The 18,314-nt window shown below is 53.0% G+C and overlaps 1 protein-coding gene across 3 annotated transcripts in view; it reads left to right on the top strand.

Annotated features, from left to right (window-relative positions):
- Positions 1-2,504: 2,504 nt before the first annotated feature.
- The window catches only part of IQSEC1 (IQ motif and Sec7 domain ArfGEF 1), a 71,830-nt gene continuing 56,020 nt past the window's right edge, over positions 2,505-18,314 (top strand). For all 3 annotated transcript variants that reach the window (XM_063113705.1, XM_063113703.1, XM_063113706.1), the window contains exon 1: positions 2,505-2,809. In XM_063113705.1, coding sequence (XP_062969775.1) covers positions 2,745-2,809 — 65 coding nt within the window. In that variant the 5' untranslated portion in view covers positions 2,505-2,744. The remainder of the gene's footprint in view (positions 2,810-18,314) is intronic.

The following is an 18,314-nucleotide window of genomic DNA, read 5'->3' as shown; positions in this document are numbered from 1 at the left end:
CCAGGACGATATAGTGGAACTGAACATTTCCATGACTTTTCTTCATCCTACAGCCCCATATCTGGGCTCCTACTCATTCCTCACAGCCCAACCCAAAATGTCCCCTCATCATTAGAGCCTCTTCTGGGGCAGAATTACAGGCCCCTTCGTCCACTGCCATAACACTGTACTGGAGGATACTTGTCACAGCAGTTATTCCCCGTTGAGGCCTCAGAAGATAGGGACTGAGTAAATGCTACTTAATGCTTCCTAAATTAAATTAAACAGCAAGGTGAATTAGCTGGGGTAGAGGTGGCTGATGAGCCACACTTTACAGTTAAGAAAACTAGGACTGAGAAGGCTAAGCAATTTGCCCAAATGGTACATGTAAGGATTCTGCCTCATCTAGTCACTTCAGCAGAAAAATTGGCCTTCTCTTCCTCTCCAGGCTGGAATTTTCCTCGCTCCTGCTCACGATTCCCTAAATTATTAATCTGGGAGGCAGTTAACTGAGCGAGAGCAAGAGGCACACTTTGCAGGACGATAAAACAAGACAAGAGAATTAAGAGGCATTTGATTTCCACGGACTCCTTCCTCTGGTATTCCAAACGCTAACAGAGAAATTCAATCCCCTTCTTCTAAATCCCAGCCCGAATAATGTTGCCAAGACCATCCTGGCGGCAGCAGGGCCTGGGCCTGGAGAAGTGCCTGGAATTCTTGGAGAATCCAGATCATGAGGCCATCGGAGCCTGTGTTTGAAATGCCCCAGCAGCTGGGCTGGGGGAATTCTCTTGGCTCCACTTACTGCAGCCTATTCTTAGAGGGCAGTTCAGAGGGCGGTGGGAGTTTCAGGCCTCACCCCCACATTTCCATCTTATCCTCTCCTCCAAAGACCAGCCCCCCGTCCCCCAACCAAGTGTCTGAGGTCTTTCAGCAATGGTCTTCTTCCAGAACCTGCTGTGTACAGGCACTTTTGTCCATCTTTTTGACTATAGCCCTCCTAGTGAGTGTAAAATGGTAACTCATTGGGTTTTGATTTAAATTTCTGTAGTGGTTAGTGATGCTGAGAGCATTTTTCATAAGCTTATTGGCCATCTGTATATCTTCTTTTGGAGAAATGTCTATTCAGATCCTTCGCCTATTTTTAAATTGTGTTATTGCCTTTTTATTGTTGAACTGTAAGCATTCTTCATATGGTATTCCTTTATCAGATATATGATTTGCAAATATTTTCGCCAGTCTGTGTCTTTCTTTACTTTTAATGTAGCAAAGAAAACATGGGGAGCCAAAAGAAGGAATGTGGAGATGGGCACTGAGAGGCACTAGCTTGCCACTCAGCCTCTTGCCTGGAAACCCTGAAGCTCTGAACTGGCTCTGGGGACAGCCCTTTCCTTGCCACACGCTGAGCAGCACAGCCCCCTCCTTCACTGTCCCCTCCATATGAAAGATTCAAAGGGCACAAGACAGCGCCTCTGCATTAGTGGCTCCTGTGGCTTCCTGACTCTCGCAGACCTGCCAGCTGCCTGGCCCTTCAGGAGATGGACTTGCAGGTGGGGCGGTCCAGGACAGGTGGGGCATCTCAGGACAGGTGGGGTTTTGATTGTATCTGTATCTGGCTGCTGTCTCCCAAGCACATCTGCGTATTCCACAAGAGTGGGTGCAGGGCACTGTGCTTGCCTTCATGGAGCCCAAGGACAGATAATGAGCAAGTAAACATACAACTGGAGAACAGCAGGCCATGAGAGTTTATGGTAGAGAGAACTGAGCAACCTGGGAAAGGAGAAGGTGAGGGAAGGCCTCAGAGTTAAGCCAGTTAAGCAGAGCCTCAGTTTCCTCATCGGTAAATTGGGGCCAGGAGTAAACCACCTACTTCACAATTGTTGTCTTGAGGACCAAATATCGGTAAGGAGCTCTAGAATGCTAATTAGTATTACTTTAAGCCTGCCACAGGGGCCTGAAAATGTCTCTGGGTGAGGGGAGGTCACGGTGTTGCGTGGCTTAGGCAGAAAGAAGCAACTTTCCATCAGATCTTCCCTTGAAGGCCCCCAAAAGTGTGGCCTCAACTTCAGGACAGCCCGGTCCGCTCCTGAAGAGTAAAAGGCCCGGTTTTATAAACTGAGGCCAAAGTCAGGGTAGGCAGAAGTCGGTGCCGTGTCAGCAGATCAGGCTTCCCTCAGAGCTTTCTACTTATGCTTACACGCTGGGGAGGGAGACAAGGCTACGGTGTTGGAGGGAGTGCACAGAGCAGAGCCCTCTTCCCAGAAAGGAGGTCTTGCCTGCTGGGACCCGGACGCAGTAGCCTGCGACTGCCGCCCCTGCGCTTGGCCCCGCCCCCGCGGCTCCGCTCGGCCCCGCCCTCGCCCAGGGCCCCGCCCCCTGCGCTCCCTCCTCCCCGGCTCCGCGCAACCCCTCCTCCTGCGCCCCCTTCCCCACGCGGCTCTGCGCGGCCCCGCCCCCGTGAAGTCCCGCCCCGCCCCGCCCCTCCCGGGCCACATTCCTCCGGCCGGCCTCGCGCTGAGCAGGCGGGCGGCGACGGAGGGGGTTTCTCGGCGGGCCTGGCGCTCGGACTCGGGGCCCGGAGCGGCGGGAACCCGCGGACGCTGGGCCGGGAGAACCGACGTGGTCGCGTGACGTGTGGTCGGCTCTCCGGGTGGTCGGGTGTCGACCCCGGCATCCGGCGGCCGCTGGGGGAGTCGGCGGCGCTCGGCTGGGCCTGGGTCCCGGGTCCGGGGCGCGCGGCCCCGTCAGCTCCCGCTGCGGCCGCCATGTGGTGCCTGCACTGCAACTCGGAGAGGACCCAGTCCCTGCTGGAGCTGGAGCTTGACAGCGGGTAAGAGCCCCCGGCGGGGCGGAGGCTGGGGTGGGCGCGGTGGGGCTGGGGGGTGCCCGTGCAGCGTGCTTTGGGGCGGTCAGAAAGCCGGTGCCGCATTTTGTTGTGCCATGGGTGGGGAGGGACCTCCGGGCATGTGAGCGTGTGTGCCAGGCAGAGGCCGCAGGAGTGGATGTGCGAGGGTGCGTGTGACAGGACGGGGCGCCTGCCGGAGGGCGGGACCGCGGGTATGGGTGGGAGATCCGGCAGGACCCGAGTTTGTGCGTGGGAGAAAGAGATGCTGTCAGGACTGGAGTGGTTTGTACCGGTGCGGGGGTCTCGGATCGCAGTGTGTGAGCGTGGAGTGACCATGGGAGGCGACCGTGGGATGCGAGTTTGTTGGGGAGCTAATTTGGTGAGGAGACTGGACGGGAGTTGGTGTGGGTGTGAGCACAGGAGTTCCTGAGAAGGACTGTGCGTGTGTCTGATGGCAGACGGGGCAGAGGCTGCCAGGGAGGCCTCTTGCAAGCCTGTTTATTCCAGACTGTGGCCTGTGTCTGGATTTATGTGTCCTCTCTGTCAGCGAGCCCCCAAGCAAGTGTGTCGGAGGACTAGGGACCCATTTGGGACTGTGAACGGGTGTTCCAGGTGTTCAAGCAGCTGTGGGTCAGGTACCGTGCACTTGGTGGGGCCGCCTGGGAGTGTGCTGGGGTGCCCCGAGGGGAAGAGTTTGACTTCTGTGTGGCTGGTGCTTGTGACTGCAGATTGGGGGGATAAAGGGGGCTGCTTGCGGGGTTTGGGGGCTTTGTTTATGTGCAGGATGACAAGTGTACTCCTGGTGTGATCAGGGATGGAGTCTCGTGTGCCAGAGAGGTTGACCCTTTTCTGCTTTGGGGGGGCTTGTGAGCGGCTGTCTGAGCATCCAAGGGCCGGTGTTTATGGAGAGAGGGAGAAAGAGAGTGTGTGTGTATGTGCTGGGAATACTGATTTCCTCTCTCTGCTCGCGAGCACAGCTGCCCCCTGAGCCGTCTGCAGGCCCCTCCGAGGAGCAGGAGTGTGAGGCTGGGGGATTTGTTGACAAGCTGACTTGGCCTGTGTCAGGACCCCTCTGGGGGAAGCCCACCTAGAGCTCTTTGATCTTTGAGTTTAAAAATTCTGCAGCGTGTGTCTGGCAGTTGCACTGAGAACATGCATATGTTCCCCTCTGCCCCCTCCTCTCTCCCCAGGGGGTCTGAGGCTCTGGGCCTGAGGCTCCATGCCAGGTTGTAGAGGGGCGGTTACCAAGGACCCATTGCTACTTGCATCTGAGGTGGAGGCCAGGCAAGCTGCAGCTGCAGGACCATCTGTCTGGAATTGGTGGCATCAGTCTGGGAATGGGGGTCACGTTGTTTGTATCCCACATGTGTCTGCTGCTGTACGCGGTCCATTAGCTGTCCCACCAGTATTGTGTTTGCATTCTGATCCTTGTGGTACCAGCATCCTCATATTGCAGGAGAACAAACTGAGAGGAAACATTCAGCCTCACCGGAACTAAGGCTCTGTGGTTTATTGAGTGCCTACTGTGTGCCAGTCTGGGGACATAGTAGTGAACAAAACTCAGAGTCTTTGTCCTGGAGGAGCCAGCAGTCTAAAGCGGAACGTGGTAACCATGAGAAACAAATCAGTATGCTCTGCTGGCTGCAGACCCCTAGAGCTGAAAGAGACCAAGGGGGGTTTCCGCCCCTCTGTTAGGATCTCTCCAGTATCATCATTCCAGTTGGCATATCCATGGCCACCTCTTTTGCATAGTCTCATTCCCACGCCCATTCTCATTAGAAGTCCCTCTATGTATCTGATCTAAATCTTCCAGCCGCAAGGAAGCCTGCTTGGATCCTTCTGTGGTCTGGGTTGGTGATGACAGCTGCTTCCCCAGTCTCAGAGGATGGGACAGGTGTCCTGGAGATTGAGAAGCCCTGCTCAGGTACAACCCACAGTTCACTCCTCAGCCTCAGAACAGGTGAGTCCCATTTGCTCTGGAGCACCTGGCAGGTGATTCTGAAGGAAGCCTGGGGGAGGGCTGGAGAGAATGAGCTAGTTGTTCCTTGGGCTAAGGAGCTTGCATCGCACCCAGAGTCCTTCCAGCTTACCATCTCCCCCACTCTAAACCCAGATGGGATCCAGCACACTCCAGAGACCTCAGGAGACCCCCAGTCTGTAACAGGCTGGAGCCCAGCTGTGTCCCCCATGCCACCCCACAAGCACAGGCTTCTCTGTGATAGTATCTATGGTACCTTGCATTGCAGTATCTGGATGCTTTGCTGTTTGAGCTTGTGGCAACCTAGGACTCTGCTTACCCACGTTTTCTAATGGGTACAGTAAGGCAGAGGATCCACTGACTTGGCCAGAAAATCACAAGGGTAGCCTAGTGTAGAGCCCAGGCGTTGTGATGGAGGGCCTGTGGGGGCCCCTGCCAGGATTTTCAGGCTTTTGCTCAAGGAAGTCGGACTATGAACTAGTTGTGCTAATATTTACACAGCTTTGGCTCAAAAATATGGACAGAACTGACAGCTGCATAGTCAAACAGTGTGATGCCTGGACAAATAGGTGTTTCTGGAAGGTATTGGACAGAGCACCCAGGTCTGCAAGAGCTCAGCATACTTGTGTGTGTGTGTGTGTGTGTGTGTGTGCATGTTCTTGTATGTGCATAAGGTTTTATCTGACTGGATTCTGCAGAACATGGGATTTTGGTTTGCCAGGAGAATCTCTGAATCCAGGGCAGCTTGGGCATCAGTGAAAAAGGGGTTGGGGGAGGCAAACATATTTTGTTTCAAATCCCAGCTCAGTTTTGTGAGTTTATGCAAGGTACCACACCCCTCTGAGCCTCAGCTTCCCTTTCCAAAGGGAATGATAATTCTGCTTCACAGAGGTGCTCTGAGAATGTGGGTGCCTGAAAGCCCCCATGGCTGGCCAGCCCTGGACCTCCAAGTCAGCACTCTGCTCTTCCCAACTGCCGGTGACCCGCTGGATTTTCTTCCTTCCTCTTTTGTAAATTTCCTTTGAATTATGATGACGCGTGGAATATCCGCTCAGTAAGCACAGAGGCGAGACAAGGACGGCACAGCTCCAATGGGCATGGACCTTGCTGGAGGCCTGTGGAGAGGTCTCCTGTGGAAGTGTGTGTGTTGTGTGTTGGGAGAGGATGCTCAAAGGCTGTTGAGTGTGATTTATCATTGGTCCTCAAAAGCAAATTGTAATGAGTTTAAAGGCCATTAAGGCTCTTGAAGAATTAATTGGTGTGGCCTTAGAGAATCTGGCTGTTCCCACTGTGTGAGCTGCTGCAGAGAGAAAATTGATGGTAATTATGGTGGAAAATATGGCATGGTGCCTCCTGGACCTGCCACTACTCTGGCTGCTGTGGCTGTACCCCCAGTTGGGCCAGTGCCTCTCCAAGCCCTGGGCTGGTGGCTTGTGCCCCAGTACCTACCTAGCATACTGCCTGGCTGTGTGGTAGGCAAAGCTAGCGGGTGTGAATGAACACCTGCAAGCTCTTCTGGGCTTGGAGGAGTGCTTGTTCTCTGGAAGATGTGTGTGGCTCCGGGGCACTGGACCTTGCCCTTCCTGTATGCATTTATTCATGCATCAGACGTTTACTGAGCATCTACTTTGTGCCAGGCCCTGGGCTAAATGTGGAGGAACTGAGGTTAGTAATGCAAAACTGCACGTCACAGAGCACAGACCTTGGAGGGTCGCACAAAACTCTGAAATAGAAACCGCCTCTTCCCAACTGTGTGACTTTGGATATGTTGCCTCCCCTCTCTGAGTCTTTTTTTTTTTTTTTTTTAAGATGACCAGTAAGGAGATCTTAACCCTTGGCTTGGTGTTGTCAGCACCACGCTCAGGCAGTGAGCGAACCGGCCATCCCTATATAGGATCCGAACCCGTGGCCTTGGTGTTATCAGCACCGCACTCTCTCGAGTGAGCCATGGGCCGGCCCTCCCTCTCTGAGTCTTGATTTTCTCATCTGTGAAATGGGGCTAAAAGTAACCCCTGGGGGGATGTGCAGTTTTGCCTGGTGACTGGTGCATACAGATGTCCAACAAACTATGGCTGTCATCACCACCATCATTATTACCACCTTTTCCCTTTTGTGAAATTCCTGCAGGGTTAAAATGGTTCCTTCCAATTTTTTTTTGCTGGCTTCTGAGGTTGAAGACTGATTTCTAGAGCCCACCTGGCTTTTTGTAAAGTCTCTCTCCTTGAGTCCTGGTTACTGTGACTTGAATATCTTTTTATGCCTTATTCGTACATGGCTGCAGCCTTCCTGCTCCTTGATGGAAAGGCCCATTCTTTCTATTTTGTTTCCTTGGTTTGCAGCTTCCTGACATGGTGACAGTGTAATTTGAACCTAAAGCCCCAGTGTGGAACCATCAAGAGTCTCCTCCCTGTTTGTAAAAATGGGAAACTATGACTGCCTTTGTTTTTTCCTCTTTGTTCAAAGGTCAGTGTATGGTGGCCATTTAGTTAACTCTGTGCAAAGTGCTTCATTCTCAAAGCAATTTATGAGCAAGGGCTTCTGCTGTCCTCATCTTTCAAGTGGGGAAAGGTTATGTGACTTGCCCGGGGTCACCAGCCAGTGACTGCTAGAGCTGGGATTTGAACTGTCTGCCTGGCTTCAGGGTCTGTGCTCTTCATAGCCAGGCTCTGCTTCCTCTGGGATTAAATCATCTTTGGCAAAATATGTCACCATCATAAACGGAGCAGTTTGCGTCTTTCCCATGCCATAGAACAGGTGTCTGGTATCCCCTGGTGTCAGGATTCCCCAGATGTTCCCAAATGTCCCAGCCCAAAAGCTGGTTGGTGACAACTCAGCCAGCTCTCCTGGTGTCTTATCTCCATCCCCACAGACCCCAAGAGCTGCTTCCCCAAACTCTCCAGTGGGATTCTGGGACAGAGTCCTTAGGTCCCAAGCACTTGTGGTATTTGGAGAGTAGCTTCCTTGTACCATGTGCACTGCCCAGCCCAGACTTCTCATGGGAATGGGGTCTGAGGACAAAAGCCAACTATCCCCTGACTCACTGTGGGACCAGTGCAAAGGTGACGGGCTCCTGCATAGTGAGAAAACCCAAGGCTAGGGCCTTTGACATCATTAGAGGACACACATGCAGGTGGGTGCTGAAGTTGATTCCATGGGAGGTGAGGAGGAGCATTAATAAACTGGAAAATTTGGAAGAATCATCAGGTGGGTGGAGGCCTCCTCATTTGCACAAACAGGAAGGGTTCTCCTGAAGTTGCCTGTCGCCCAGGCTGGGTTGGAGTCTGTCTGTCCCCAATGCCTGCTTTAAAAGACAGAAGCAAATGGTGTTTGCTTTTCTATTTCTGGCTGGAAGGCTCGGTGGTGTAAGCATTAAATGCATTAATATATGTAGAGCATTTATAATGGTGCCTCATAGAATAGTGGCACTCAATAGGCGTTAGTCGTAATTGTTATTGTTTATTCTGGTTATTACTAAGATGTGAGGGGTCTCCCCTCCCGAGAGAGGAGGCCTCCCAGAAAGGCCTGTCCAGAGCTGGCCCTGATTGGTGGGCCTTCCCCCTCCCTAGAACCCTGGCTTCCCATCTCATCACATCCCCTCTCTGGACCTCAGTTTCCACCTCCGTGGAAAAAGGGGTGAGCTTCATGACCCTGTGATCATCTGCCGAAAGAGGCTGTCTAGGTAAGTGTTTTGGGGGGCAGATTCTGTAGCCAGACCTTCTGTAACCCTAACCCTGACCCCAGCTCTGCTCCTCTCTGTCTCTGCAATCTTGGGCACGTTCCTCAGCCTTTCGGTGCTTAAGTCTCCCCATCTGTAAAAGGTGGATGACAATAGGAGCTCATGGAGTTTGTGTGAGGATTGAATGACTTAATCCACATAAAGTGCTTAAACAGCACATAGTAAACACCAAATAAATGGTAGCCTTTGGCTGTTATGTTAGGCCTGAGAAGTTTGACCAGAAGTTTGTCTGTGCTGGAACTGGACCATATCACTTTTTCAGGGGAGATGTGTTTCTAGATGGGAGTGGGTAATTGATCTTTGCAGCCACAGACTAGGCCAGGGTTAAAAGAAAGAGGGAGGTGGAGAGATGGTAGTGGGGCGAGCAGTTAAAGAACTGAGGGCTGTTCATGGTGTGACAGATGGCAGACTAGACTTTAGTGTGTGCTTGTAGCTGGCAGTCCAAACAGCCCGCTAAGAAGTGGACAGTTAAGAGTATTAAGAAAATCACTTTGCCTTTGGATTGGAAAAATTGCAAAGTAAGGTGGCTTGCAGTTGAGTTAGAATGAAGATTCCTTAGCTAGGATGGGCAAATGGCCTGCGCCATGCATGAGGGAGAGACTTCCTGAGACCTGAGGACATATCAAGGTTGCAAGGAGTGGAGTGGGGGGATGTTAAGGCTAATGCCCTTAGCCCTGTGGCAGATGGAACAGAGCTGTGGTGAGTTTCTGAGGCTTGGGGCAGCTCTGGCTTCCTGGTTCTACCTCTGGCTGCTTCTGGAGCCTAATTAGGCCAAGAGTTCTAGAACCTGGCCTTGGGGTCAGTGGCCTCAGGTTCCTAGTTCTGCTGCTCTGCCTTCTTTGGCCAGTCTTGCTGCCAGGTAGGGAGGCAGCTTGATGCTGTGGACAGTGGGTGGCATTTGGAGCTGGCGAAACTTGGCATGAATCCTAATTCTGCTCTTTTCCGGATGTGTGGCTGGTGCAAGGTGGTCCCCCTTTGAGCCGATGCTGCCTTCTCTGTCAGATGGGGCCAGTGGAGGGAGAGACAATGTGGGGAGAGCACACACATTAGATGCCCCGTGCCGGCAGGAAGGGGAAGAGGGGTCAGCTGGGTTTGGGCAAAGCCCCAACTGTTTCTGGTGGGTCTGGCACAGGATTGAGGCTGAGTCTGAAACAGGCTACAGAATAAAAGCAGTGATAACTGGCATTTGGATTTTACACATACTTATCTTATTGGAACTTCTCAAGAGCCCTGTGAAGTGGCTAGCATTATTCCCATTTTACAGATGAGGACACTGAGGCTAGGAAATGAAAGTAACATATTCAGCCTTTGCAGAACGTAGACTTCGTCTTCTGGTTAATGTATAGGTCCTCTTTCCCCCTCCCCAGCATCGCTGGGCAGCTTGGGCTTGTTGGAATAAAGGAAAAGGCAGAGGCAGGGAGGGGTAGGGGAGCAGAGGAGCAGGAAGAGGAAAAACAGGAGCCTGCAGGACCCCCGCTAGGCCTAGCTCGTGCACACCCCAATGGCAGCAGCTAGTGTTGGGTTTCCTGAGTAGCCACCTGTGGACAGGTACACAGGACACTGCCATTTGCACAGTGGATGGAGGACCCTCGGAAGCTCTGACCAGGGACCCGCATCTCAAAAACATCTCCGCCAGCCCTAGGAAGTCAATGAGTCTAAGAACTATCCTCCAGATTCCCTGACAGTATCGGGGTGACTCTCCACCGTAGGTGATAGGAGAGAAGGAGCTAGGACAGTGCCAGGCATGTAATAGATATTTAGTCAATGCCAGCTGCTCCGATGGTCCTACTGATTGGTGTTAACTACAGTTATTATAATTGTCACTGCTGTTGTTATTTCCCTGTGCAAGCCCTGCAGTGCCATTGGTCCCCTGCTATGGGGTGAGTTGGGGGTTGGAGAAGAAGTATTTGGGGAAGCAGCTCCTTCCTTTGTTGCTGAGGGATGGGGTGGGGGAGGTGCTGCCGAACAAACGGGGTGCTGCGTGCCCTCTGGGTCATTGACTTTCTCAGTGTGCAAGTTTTGGGTTTCTTTTCCCTACTCACTTCGTAAAAGTGGCAATCTTGGCCAAGAAGATAATAGGCCTTGAGGTGGATAGCAGAGACTTAGCATTATTTTTAACTTTTTGTTATGCAGAATTTCAAACATACACACAAATAGGGAGAATGGTGTGACTGTCCCCACATGCAATTTTACTTCATTGCCCCCAGATGATTTTGAAGCAAATCCTAGATATTTCGTTGATTCTAAATCAAGGACCTGTCTCGTGGTCAGCCTCATTTCTGGCCCTGGAGGTGTCATGTCCTTGGGGTGGGCCTCTGAGCAACTTGTGGCTGTGTCAGCTCACCTTGAGAACCCTGAGCTTGGGCCAGTTTCCAGCCTGGTGACCGAGTGATTCCTGACGCATGTGGGAGACCCTGTTTCTGGAAGTGACCAGGGAGGCCAGACCTGTGACTCTCTGCATCAGGTAGGGCCTTCCTGGGTTAGGGTGCAAGGGTGCAAGGACTTGCTTCTCTTCCATCATGCCAGGACCCTTTGAGGGTGGGGCCGTGGAAATGGGCTCTCGGCCCCTCCCGTCAGATCAGGGGTTCCCCGGGCAGGACTGTCACTCTCAGCCCTCCCCTATCAGATAAGGGTTTCCTCTTGCCAGGTGATGGAGTCAGGCTGTGGTACCTGCTATGCTCTGCAGACATGTTGGCCCCACCTTTCTTAGTCTCTGCGCAGCCTTCAACACGCAGCTTTCAGCACCGGGGTCCCCATGCCTTCCCTTCTCCTCTCACACAGTCTTCCATTCTAGGGTTTCTGATCTGGCTTCAGCCCAGGCCCTGACATCCAGCAGCCACCTCAGCAACTCTCCCTGGGGGCCTTGTGGGTACCTCCAACCCAGCAAGTTCCAAAGGAAATGTGTTGCCCCCCCCACTCCTGCTTGTCTTCTGTGCTTCTGAACCACTCAGGCCGCGCTCAGAATGCCACAGTCACCCTCCCGCCCTCCCTTCACCTCCACCCATCTTGGCCACCCCCTCTCAGTGCTGGCTCATCCCACAGCGCCTGGACATAGTAGGTGCTCAGCAAATTTCAGTCACTGTCATTAGTATGAACATATTGTTACTGCCCCCAGCTTCTAACACAGTCGTTGGCACAGAGATGGCCCTTACCAAGTTTAGTTAAAAACAAATTAAAAGCCACACCCCAGTGCTGCCTCTGAACACAGTGTGACTGCACTCCGGTCAGTCCACCCCTCACTGTTGTCAGGTGTGAATGCTTATTTCTGAGCAAAGGGTGCTCTCCTTATGGCCTCTTCCCACCTTGGCCTGCTCAGCACCCTCTAGCCCCCTGAGTCCCCAGGGCACCTGTGTGGTGCCAGGAAATAATGGCAGTCCTACATTGTGATAATCACAGCAGCTACTCTGAGCACATCCTGGGTGACAGGCCCAGGCTGGGGATCTGTGTGTGTTTTCATGTGGCCCTCACAGCAGCCCTGCAAAGTGGACAGTAATAGAGAAACAGAGGCACAGAGGGGCCAAGTCACTTGCCCAAGGCCACACAGCTCTTGCCTGCTGGGCACCAGCCACTAGGGAAGGGCTCTCTGTGTGCTAATATTGTAGTTGTGGGAGGTTGAGGGGACTTCCCTACTCCAAGCCTTCGTTTGTCCCCCAGACCCTCTCTGTGTCCCTGTGCTGTTCTGGGTGCTGCAGGCAGTCGAGGGATTGGTTGGGTCAGGTAAATGCTCACGTGCTGTGGAGCCTGGTGGCTGCTGTGCTGCAGTTCTGGGCAGTGCCTGCAGCAGGTCTTGCAAGGGCAGACAGGGCAGGTGGGCTGGCCCCTCAGAGGGAAGAGCTTGACAGAGCAGGGAGGGGTGAAGTAGCTTGGTCCATCAACAGGTGGCCCAGCACCTTGGTCCCCCTCATCCCCCTCACCTTCCATGTCAGTCATGTAGCCTCAGATAAGTCACCTCGCCTCTCTGCCTCAGTTTCTTCATCCACAGAATGGGAAGATGATATAGCACTTACTTCAAAAGGTTGCTGTATATAACACCAAGAGTGAGCCCGAATGTCACCTGGACTCTCGGTGATGATGATGATGTGTCAGTGTAGGTTCATTCACTGTAGCAACTGACCGCTCTGCTGGGGTCATGTTGATAGTGCAGGAGGCTGCGCATATGTTGGGGCAGAGGATATAGAAGAGTCTCTGTACTTTCCATTCAGTTTTGCTATGCACCTAAAAACGGCCGAGATTGTCCTGGGCTCTGAAATGGTCACACCCCTGGCCCTGGCCAGCAGGATGGGCCGAGAGACAGGCAGGGCTCCGCAATGGGCGTCTTTTTCCCTCTCTGTGCCCACACTCTGGAGCCAACCCCCCCAGCCTGTGCCTCCCGCCTGGCCCTCCTGGGGTGTTCCTAGGACCCGGCCCAGCCCTGTCTGCTGGAGCCTGCCACAGAGAACTGCTTTATTTAAGTCCATTTCACGCGTATGGAAATAACTAGAGGCCTCTGTATTTAATTTGGCTCAGCCGGGAGGATCTTTGGCTCTGTGTGTGTGTGCGCGCGCACGCCTGTGTGTGTGTGTATGTTCTGAAAAATCTTTCCGAGTGAGCCCAGGGATTGGAAGCTTCTAGTCATCTTCATACAGTCAAAACCAACAAGATCCACCCTGCTTAGCTGGGGGTGAGGGTCTGGCAGAGGGCAGTCTATAGGAAATGGTTCATGAAAAAAACTAAAGGAGGGGAAGAGGGTGAGGCTCTCCCAGATGAGGTCATGGCGAGGGAAGCAGTTTTGTAAACTTTGTGTCTTAAGACCAGGTAAGCTGTGGGTAGAGTGGAAGGAAGGAGGCCTTTCAAAGTATAAAGCTTTATACAGACACACCAGAGATGTGTCCGGTTTCCTGAACAGGCTGGGCTGGGGGACGCTTCTGCTGATGTCCCTTGTTCTGACCTGGGTAAGCCCAGCAAAGGCTCTCAGTTGAGCCCTTCTCTGGTCTATGGCACAGAATGGAAACGGCCCCATGGGAAACTGACAATTGGCAAAGCATGTCTTCACTTGATTCCCACGCTCCCACTGGGTAAGCATGGCAGGGGTAACACCCATAGTAAAGATGAGACAACAGAAGCCCAAGGAGGTGAGGTCACTTGCCCAGGTCACTCAGCCTAGAAGTGAGATGAAGCTGGAACTTGACCCAATCTCCTTGATCTACATCCGGATCTTCCCCCAACCTCCCCGTAGGTACTTCCAGAGCCATTGGGCATCATTCCAAACACAGGTTGGTGTTCTCAAAGGTGGGTAAAGGGGGCTGCCAAGGGTGGGTGGAGCTTGGGTTTAAATCCCTGGATATCACCTCACAGTCCAGTTTTGGAATAAACACCAGGTATCAGATGGCATTTTAAATTATATAGAACTTAGGAAAGAGGGCATCTGGTGAATTGAGGCTTGGTAGTTATGATGACCATATGATTGTGGATTGTGGTCAGTGTGATGATAGTACTTTGGTAGAGTCTTGTAAAAATCAAGCATTCAGGGCCGGCTCGTGGCTCACTTGGGAGAGTGTGGTGCTGATAACACCAAGGTGAAGGGTTCGGATCCCTATATAGGGATGGCCAGTTAGCTCACTTGGGAGAGCGCGGTGACAACACCAAGTCAAGGGTTAAGATTCTCTTACCGGTCATCTTTTAAAAAAGAAAAAAATCAAGCATTCAGAGGACTCAGCAGAGCAGAAGTCTTTGGTGTTCCCACAGCTGTGCAGAGCTGTGGGGATTCTTGAACCCTGCCTCACAGCACTTGGTGTTCTAAATCAGGTTTCTTGGTAATTACTGATTTCAAGCTGCAGATCCTAGTTCTGCTCTTTGCATTGGGCCTTGAATTTTGGCCCTTTGCAAGCATCTCAGGTGCCCTCAATAGGCAAGAAGGTGATGTAAGAGAAAGGAGCAGACTAGGTGTGGACAGTACATAGGGAGTGGTGGGGACTGTGGCAATCGTGGAGCCTGTGCTGCCTGATGGATGTGGCTGCCACCCGCTCTATTTGATGGTCATCAAGTGGAATATGGGCCCAGTGTGGCCAGTTGTTTTTCACTCCAAGAGAAATCAGAAACCTGGATTTTATTTTATTTTTTATTTTTTATTTTTTTTAAAAGATGACTGATGAGAGGATCTTAACCCTTGGCTTGGTGTTATCAGCACCACGCTCAGCCAATGAGCGAACCGGCCATCCCTATATAGGATCTGAATCCATGGCCTTGGTGTTATCAGCACCACACTCTCCCGAGTGAGCCATGGCCGGCCCTAGAAACCTGGATTTTAATATAAAATGTCTAGATGTTTAAAATGTTGGTGATTTATTCAATTTAAAAAAAAAAAAACACTGGGATACACAGAGCATGCCGAGTGGACCAAATTGGGCCTGGGGCTGCCAATCTGTGTTCAAGACCTTGTGAGCCCCTTGCACGAAGTCTCTCTGTCTTATGGAGAGCTCTGTGCAATCAGAGGCCTCCTCATGAGGAGTGGCAGAGTGGATGCCAGGCCTCCTGGCCAACTCTCCTGGGGGCGAGGCCCAGGGTCCTGAATGGATGGGCCTCATCTTTGCCTTGGCCCTGGCCCAGATGGCACTGGGGAGAATAAAGGTCTTTTTCACAGTCTTCCTCTGGAAAGGCTGCCCATCTGGGGTTTAGGTGGATTGGCATTAAGGGGCTGATTTTCATGTTGTTTTAGACCTATTCCCTGGTTTGGTGCCCTGGTCTCCAGGATGTAGGGTAAGATCCTCAGGTACCTTGGGGCCCTCTGTGGAACTGATAGTGATGCCAGGCAGCAGCCCTGGCTGGGCCCGATTGTAGGGTCTTTCCGTCAGCCTCCCACCCAGAGCCCCATGGCTCTCCTCTGCCAGCTGGCTTCCAGCCCAAGTAAAAGCGCAAGTTTGCCAGTCTGTGGAGTGAGTCTCCACTCCCACTTCCTGTCTGAGGCCCTGCCAGTGCCTGGCCCAGCCCGGCGGGCCTCCCAGGATGGTGAGAGGAGGGCATGGGAGGAAGCGGTGCTGAGCCCAAGGCGCCCCTCAGGACTGGGGCTACATTCAGTCCCTGCTCCTTGGTGACTCGCAGCCTGGAGAACAGTGTTCTGGGTGCATTGAACACATGTCTGTACCTTGGAGGAACTCACTGGTTTCCATAGTCATTCAGTGTTTTCACGACCCAGCTGCAGAGCGAAGGAGGGAGCATGGACACAGCTCGAGGGTCACAGGTGCCTGCCAGGCTGTGCCATGAATCAGCTGTGTGACTGTGTAATCTCGCTCTTCTCCAGGCCTTTGTGTTACCACCTGTAAATGCCAGAGGAGTAGCCCTGCCATCCACATGTGGAATTATAGGAGGGTGAGAAGACACAGTTGTGCCGCAGCACAGGGGAGCCTCTCTGCCCACTCTGTGGCTTTGGGTCCTTATCGTTCACTGGGCATCATGTCTCTGTATTAGGAGTGCTGGTGTCTACTTCCCAGGGTTGTGCGGGTTCCTTAGTCTCCAGTTCATTCATTCAACAAATACTGTACTGACTGAGCATGTGCTGTGTGCCCAGCCAGCCCTGTTCAGACATTGGAGATCCCTTAATGTGGAAAACAGACACACATCTCTGCCCTTCTGGAGCTGACTTTCTCAGGGGGAGAGACAGACTTTAAATGAGAAAGAACGAGTAAAGGTGAAGTTGGGGATTGAGCCATGCTATGAGGAAGCCTGAGAGCTTATGTGATAGACAGTGGAGATCTGGAGAGATACCACTTGTAGATCCAGACATCCTCTTTCCTTCCCTCCTGCCATGGATGGCCCCATTCCCCACGTTTGCCATGCCCTGAGAGACTGTGGCAGAGCCAGCCCTGCCAAGACACCCCACACTGCCACCAGGTGCCACAGGGGCCTCCCCTAGTCCTGGGCTACGTGCCATGCTCATGCATAACTGAGACCTTTGGGCTCTTTCCAATGGGAGCTCCCAAAGTCATAAGCGGACAGGGAACGTCTGATTCCAGGTTCCTGGGGCTGCCCTCTGACCTCTCCCCATCTCCTGGAGCCTAAATTCTAGGGTCCAAAGCCCACTCTGGGCCTCTGGCTTTTGAGTGACTCATGAACTGAGCAGTGGGCAGGTCCGCTCCGGCTCCTGCAGGAAGACAGCATTCTTTACGTTTGGGAGTGAGGCCTGGGCCAGGAGGCTGGAGTTACCTGCTCCCTGGGGCAAGTAAGACGATTTTTCAGAATGTGTTGTTGACAAAACAAGGGTGAGGGTCTGGCTGCATGGCCTTGGTTCACGGGATGTGGAGACCTCCCTGTGCTCCCTCTGGCTCTGTTCTGGTGAGAACAAGCCCCTGTCTGAGGACGGGTGCTGCCAAAGTCCCTCCTGAATGCCTAGGCCCGGCATTAGTGGTCAGTGGGGCTCACTGGGTACTATGTTGCCGTGGAGTGGCAGTCTCACCCCACCATACAGGTGGGAAACTGAGGCTCAAAGAAGTGGAGGTTGGAACCTAGGTGTTAGACTGTAGTCCAGAATCTTGCTATTGCTCATGTCATTGTTACATTAGGATGGTAAGTGCCTTGTAAGTGCCTTGCAGAGCTGTGCAAAATGCTTGGGACCAGAGGGCATGGGCATGAGGGGGCTCCCACCATTGTGTCTCCCACCAGCTTGGGGCATCCTGAAAAGCCACATCTTCCCCACTATGCTCAAGTGGCCTGAGAAGACCCCTCGCTCTTGGCTGCTGCCTGTATCTCCTCATGCTGCCTGCCCATCTCGCGAACAGCAGCTGACAAGCGAGGAAATGCTGAATGTTGGTTCAGTAAGCAAAGTTCTAAAAATAGCCTCCACTTTGAAAAGTTCATTGTTCGGAGTCCCGTATTTCTATATGTATATAAAAGCCACTTCTGGAGGTCTTGGTGCAAGTAATTAGACATAATACTGCAGCCTGCAAGGCAGACCTGTGCCTGACCTTATCTCGTCCCTGGGAGGTCAGCAAGACAGGTCCCCGCCCATGGTCCCCTCCCCTGGAGGCAGTGAGGCAGTCAGTGACAGTGTCCCCATGCAGGTGGTGGTTGAGCCTCTCCAGGGGAGTTCCAGCCAGTTCCAGGCTCCTGGAGGCCACCTGAGAGGTACATCTGTGGGTCCTGGAGGCCAGGAGGCTTGGAGCTGGAGACCAAGAGCCAGTAGCAGGGGATGTGGCCTCCTGGAATTGGCCCTGCCTGGGCCTCAGCTTGCTGTGGGGGTCAGGCCCCCTCTGCTGTCGACTGACCTTCCTCTCTGCCCTTCAGGGAAAGCGAGGCCCCAGAGGAAGGGCCTTGACCTGGCTGCATCCCTGCCCACCAGCTTAGCCCCGGTGAACCCAGCCCATGCGCAAAGCCCCTTTTTTCTGGGTCCTCCCAGGGTCCCCCTCTTTTGTCACCATTCAGACATGCTCAGGTCTCTTCCAGCTCAAAAGCCACACCTTCCCTGGAACCCCAGACCCATTTGTCTCACAGCCTAGCTCCTCTTTCCTCTCGGCCACAATCCTCTAAAGTATCCTCAGTCTCCATCCTTCCCCTCACCCTGCCACAGCCAGGCTTCATCTGTGAGTGCTGGGAGTTAGTGCCTACCCCGGTCCAGGGTTCCTGTTGCCTCAGACCATACAGTCCTTACATGGGAGGCAGAGCAGCCCTGAAGGGTCTTGTTTAAAAAAAATAAAAAGGCCTCCCGGGCTCGGTAGTCACAGCTCAGAGTGCATGCATGTGCGTGTGTATGCTTGTGCATATGTGTGTGTGTGTGTGTGTGTGTAGTCACAGCTCAGAGTGCATGC

This window comes from Cynocephalus volans, chromosome 11 (genome assembly GCF_027409185.1).
Source record: "Cynocephalus volans isolate mCynVol1 chromosome 11, mCynVol1.pri, whole genome shotgun sequence".
In the NCBI taxonomy this organism is placed as follows: domain Eukaryota; kingdom Metazoa; phylum Chordata; class Mammalia; order Dermoptera; family Cynocephalidae; genus Cynocephalus; species Cynocephalus volans.
The sequence above is the reverse complement of the archived record's forward strand: the minus strand, read 5'-3'. Positions and strand labels throughout refer to the sequence as shown.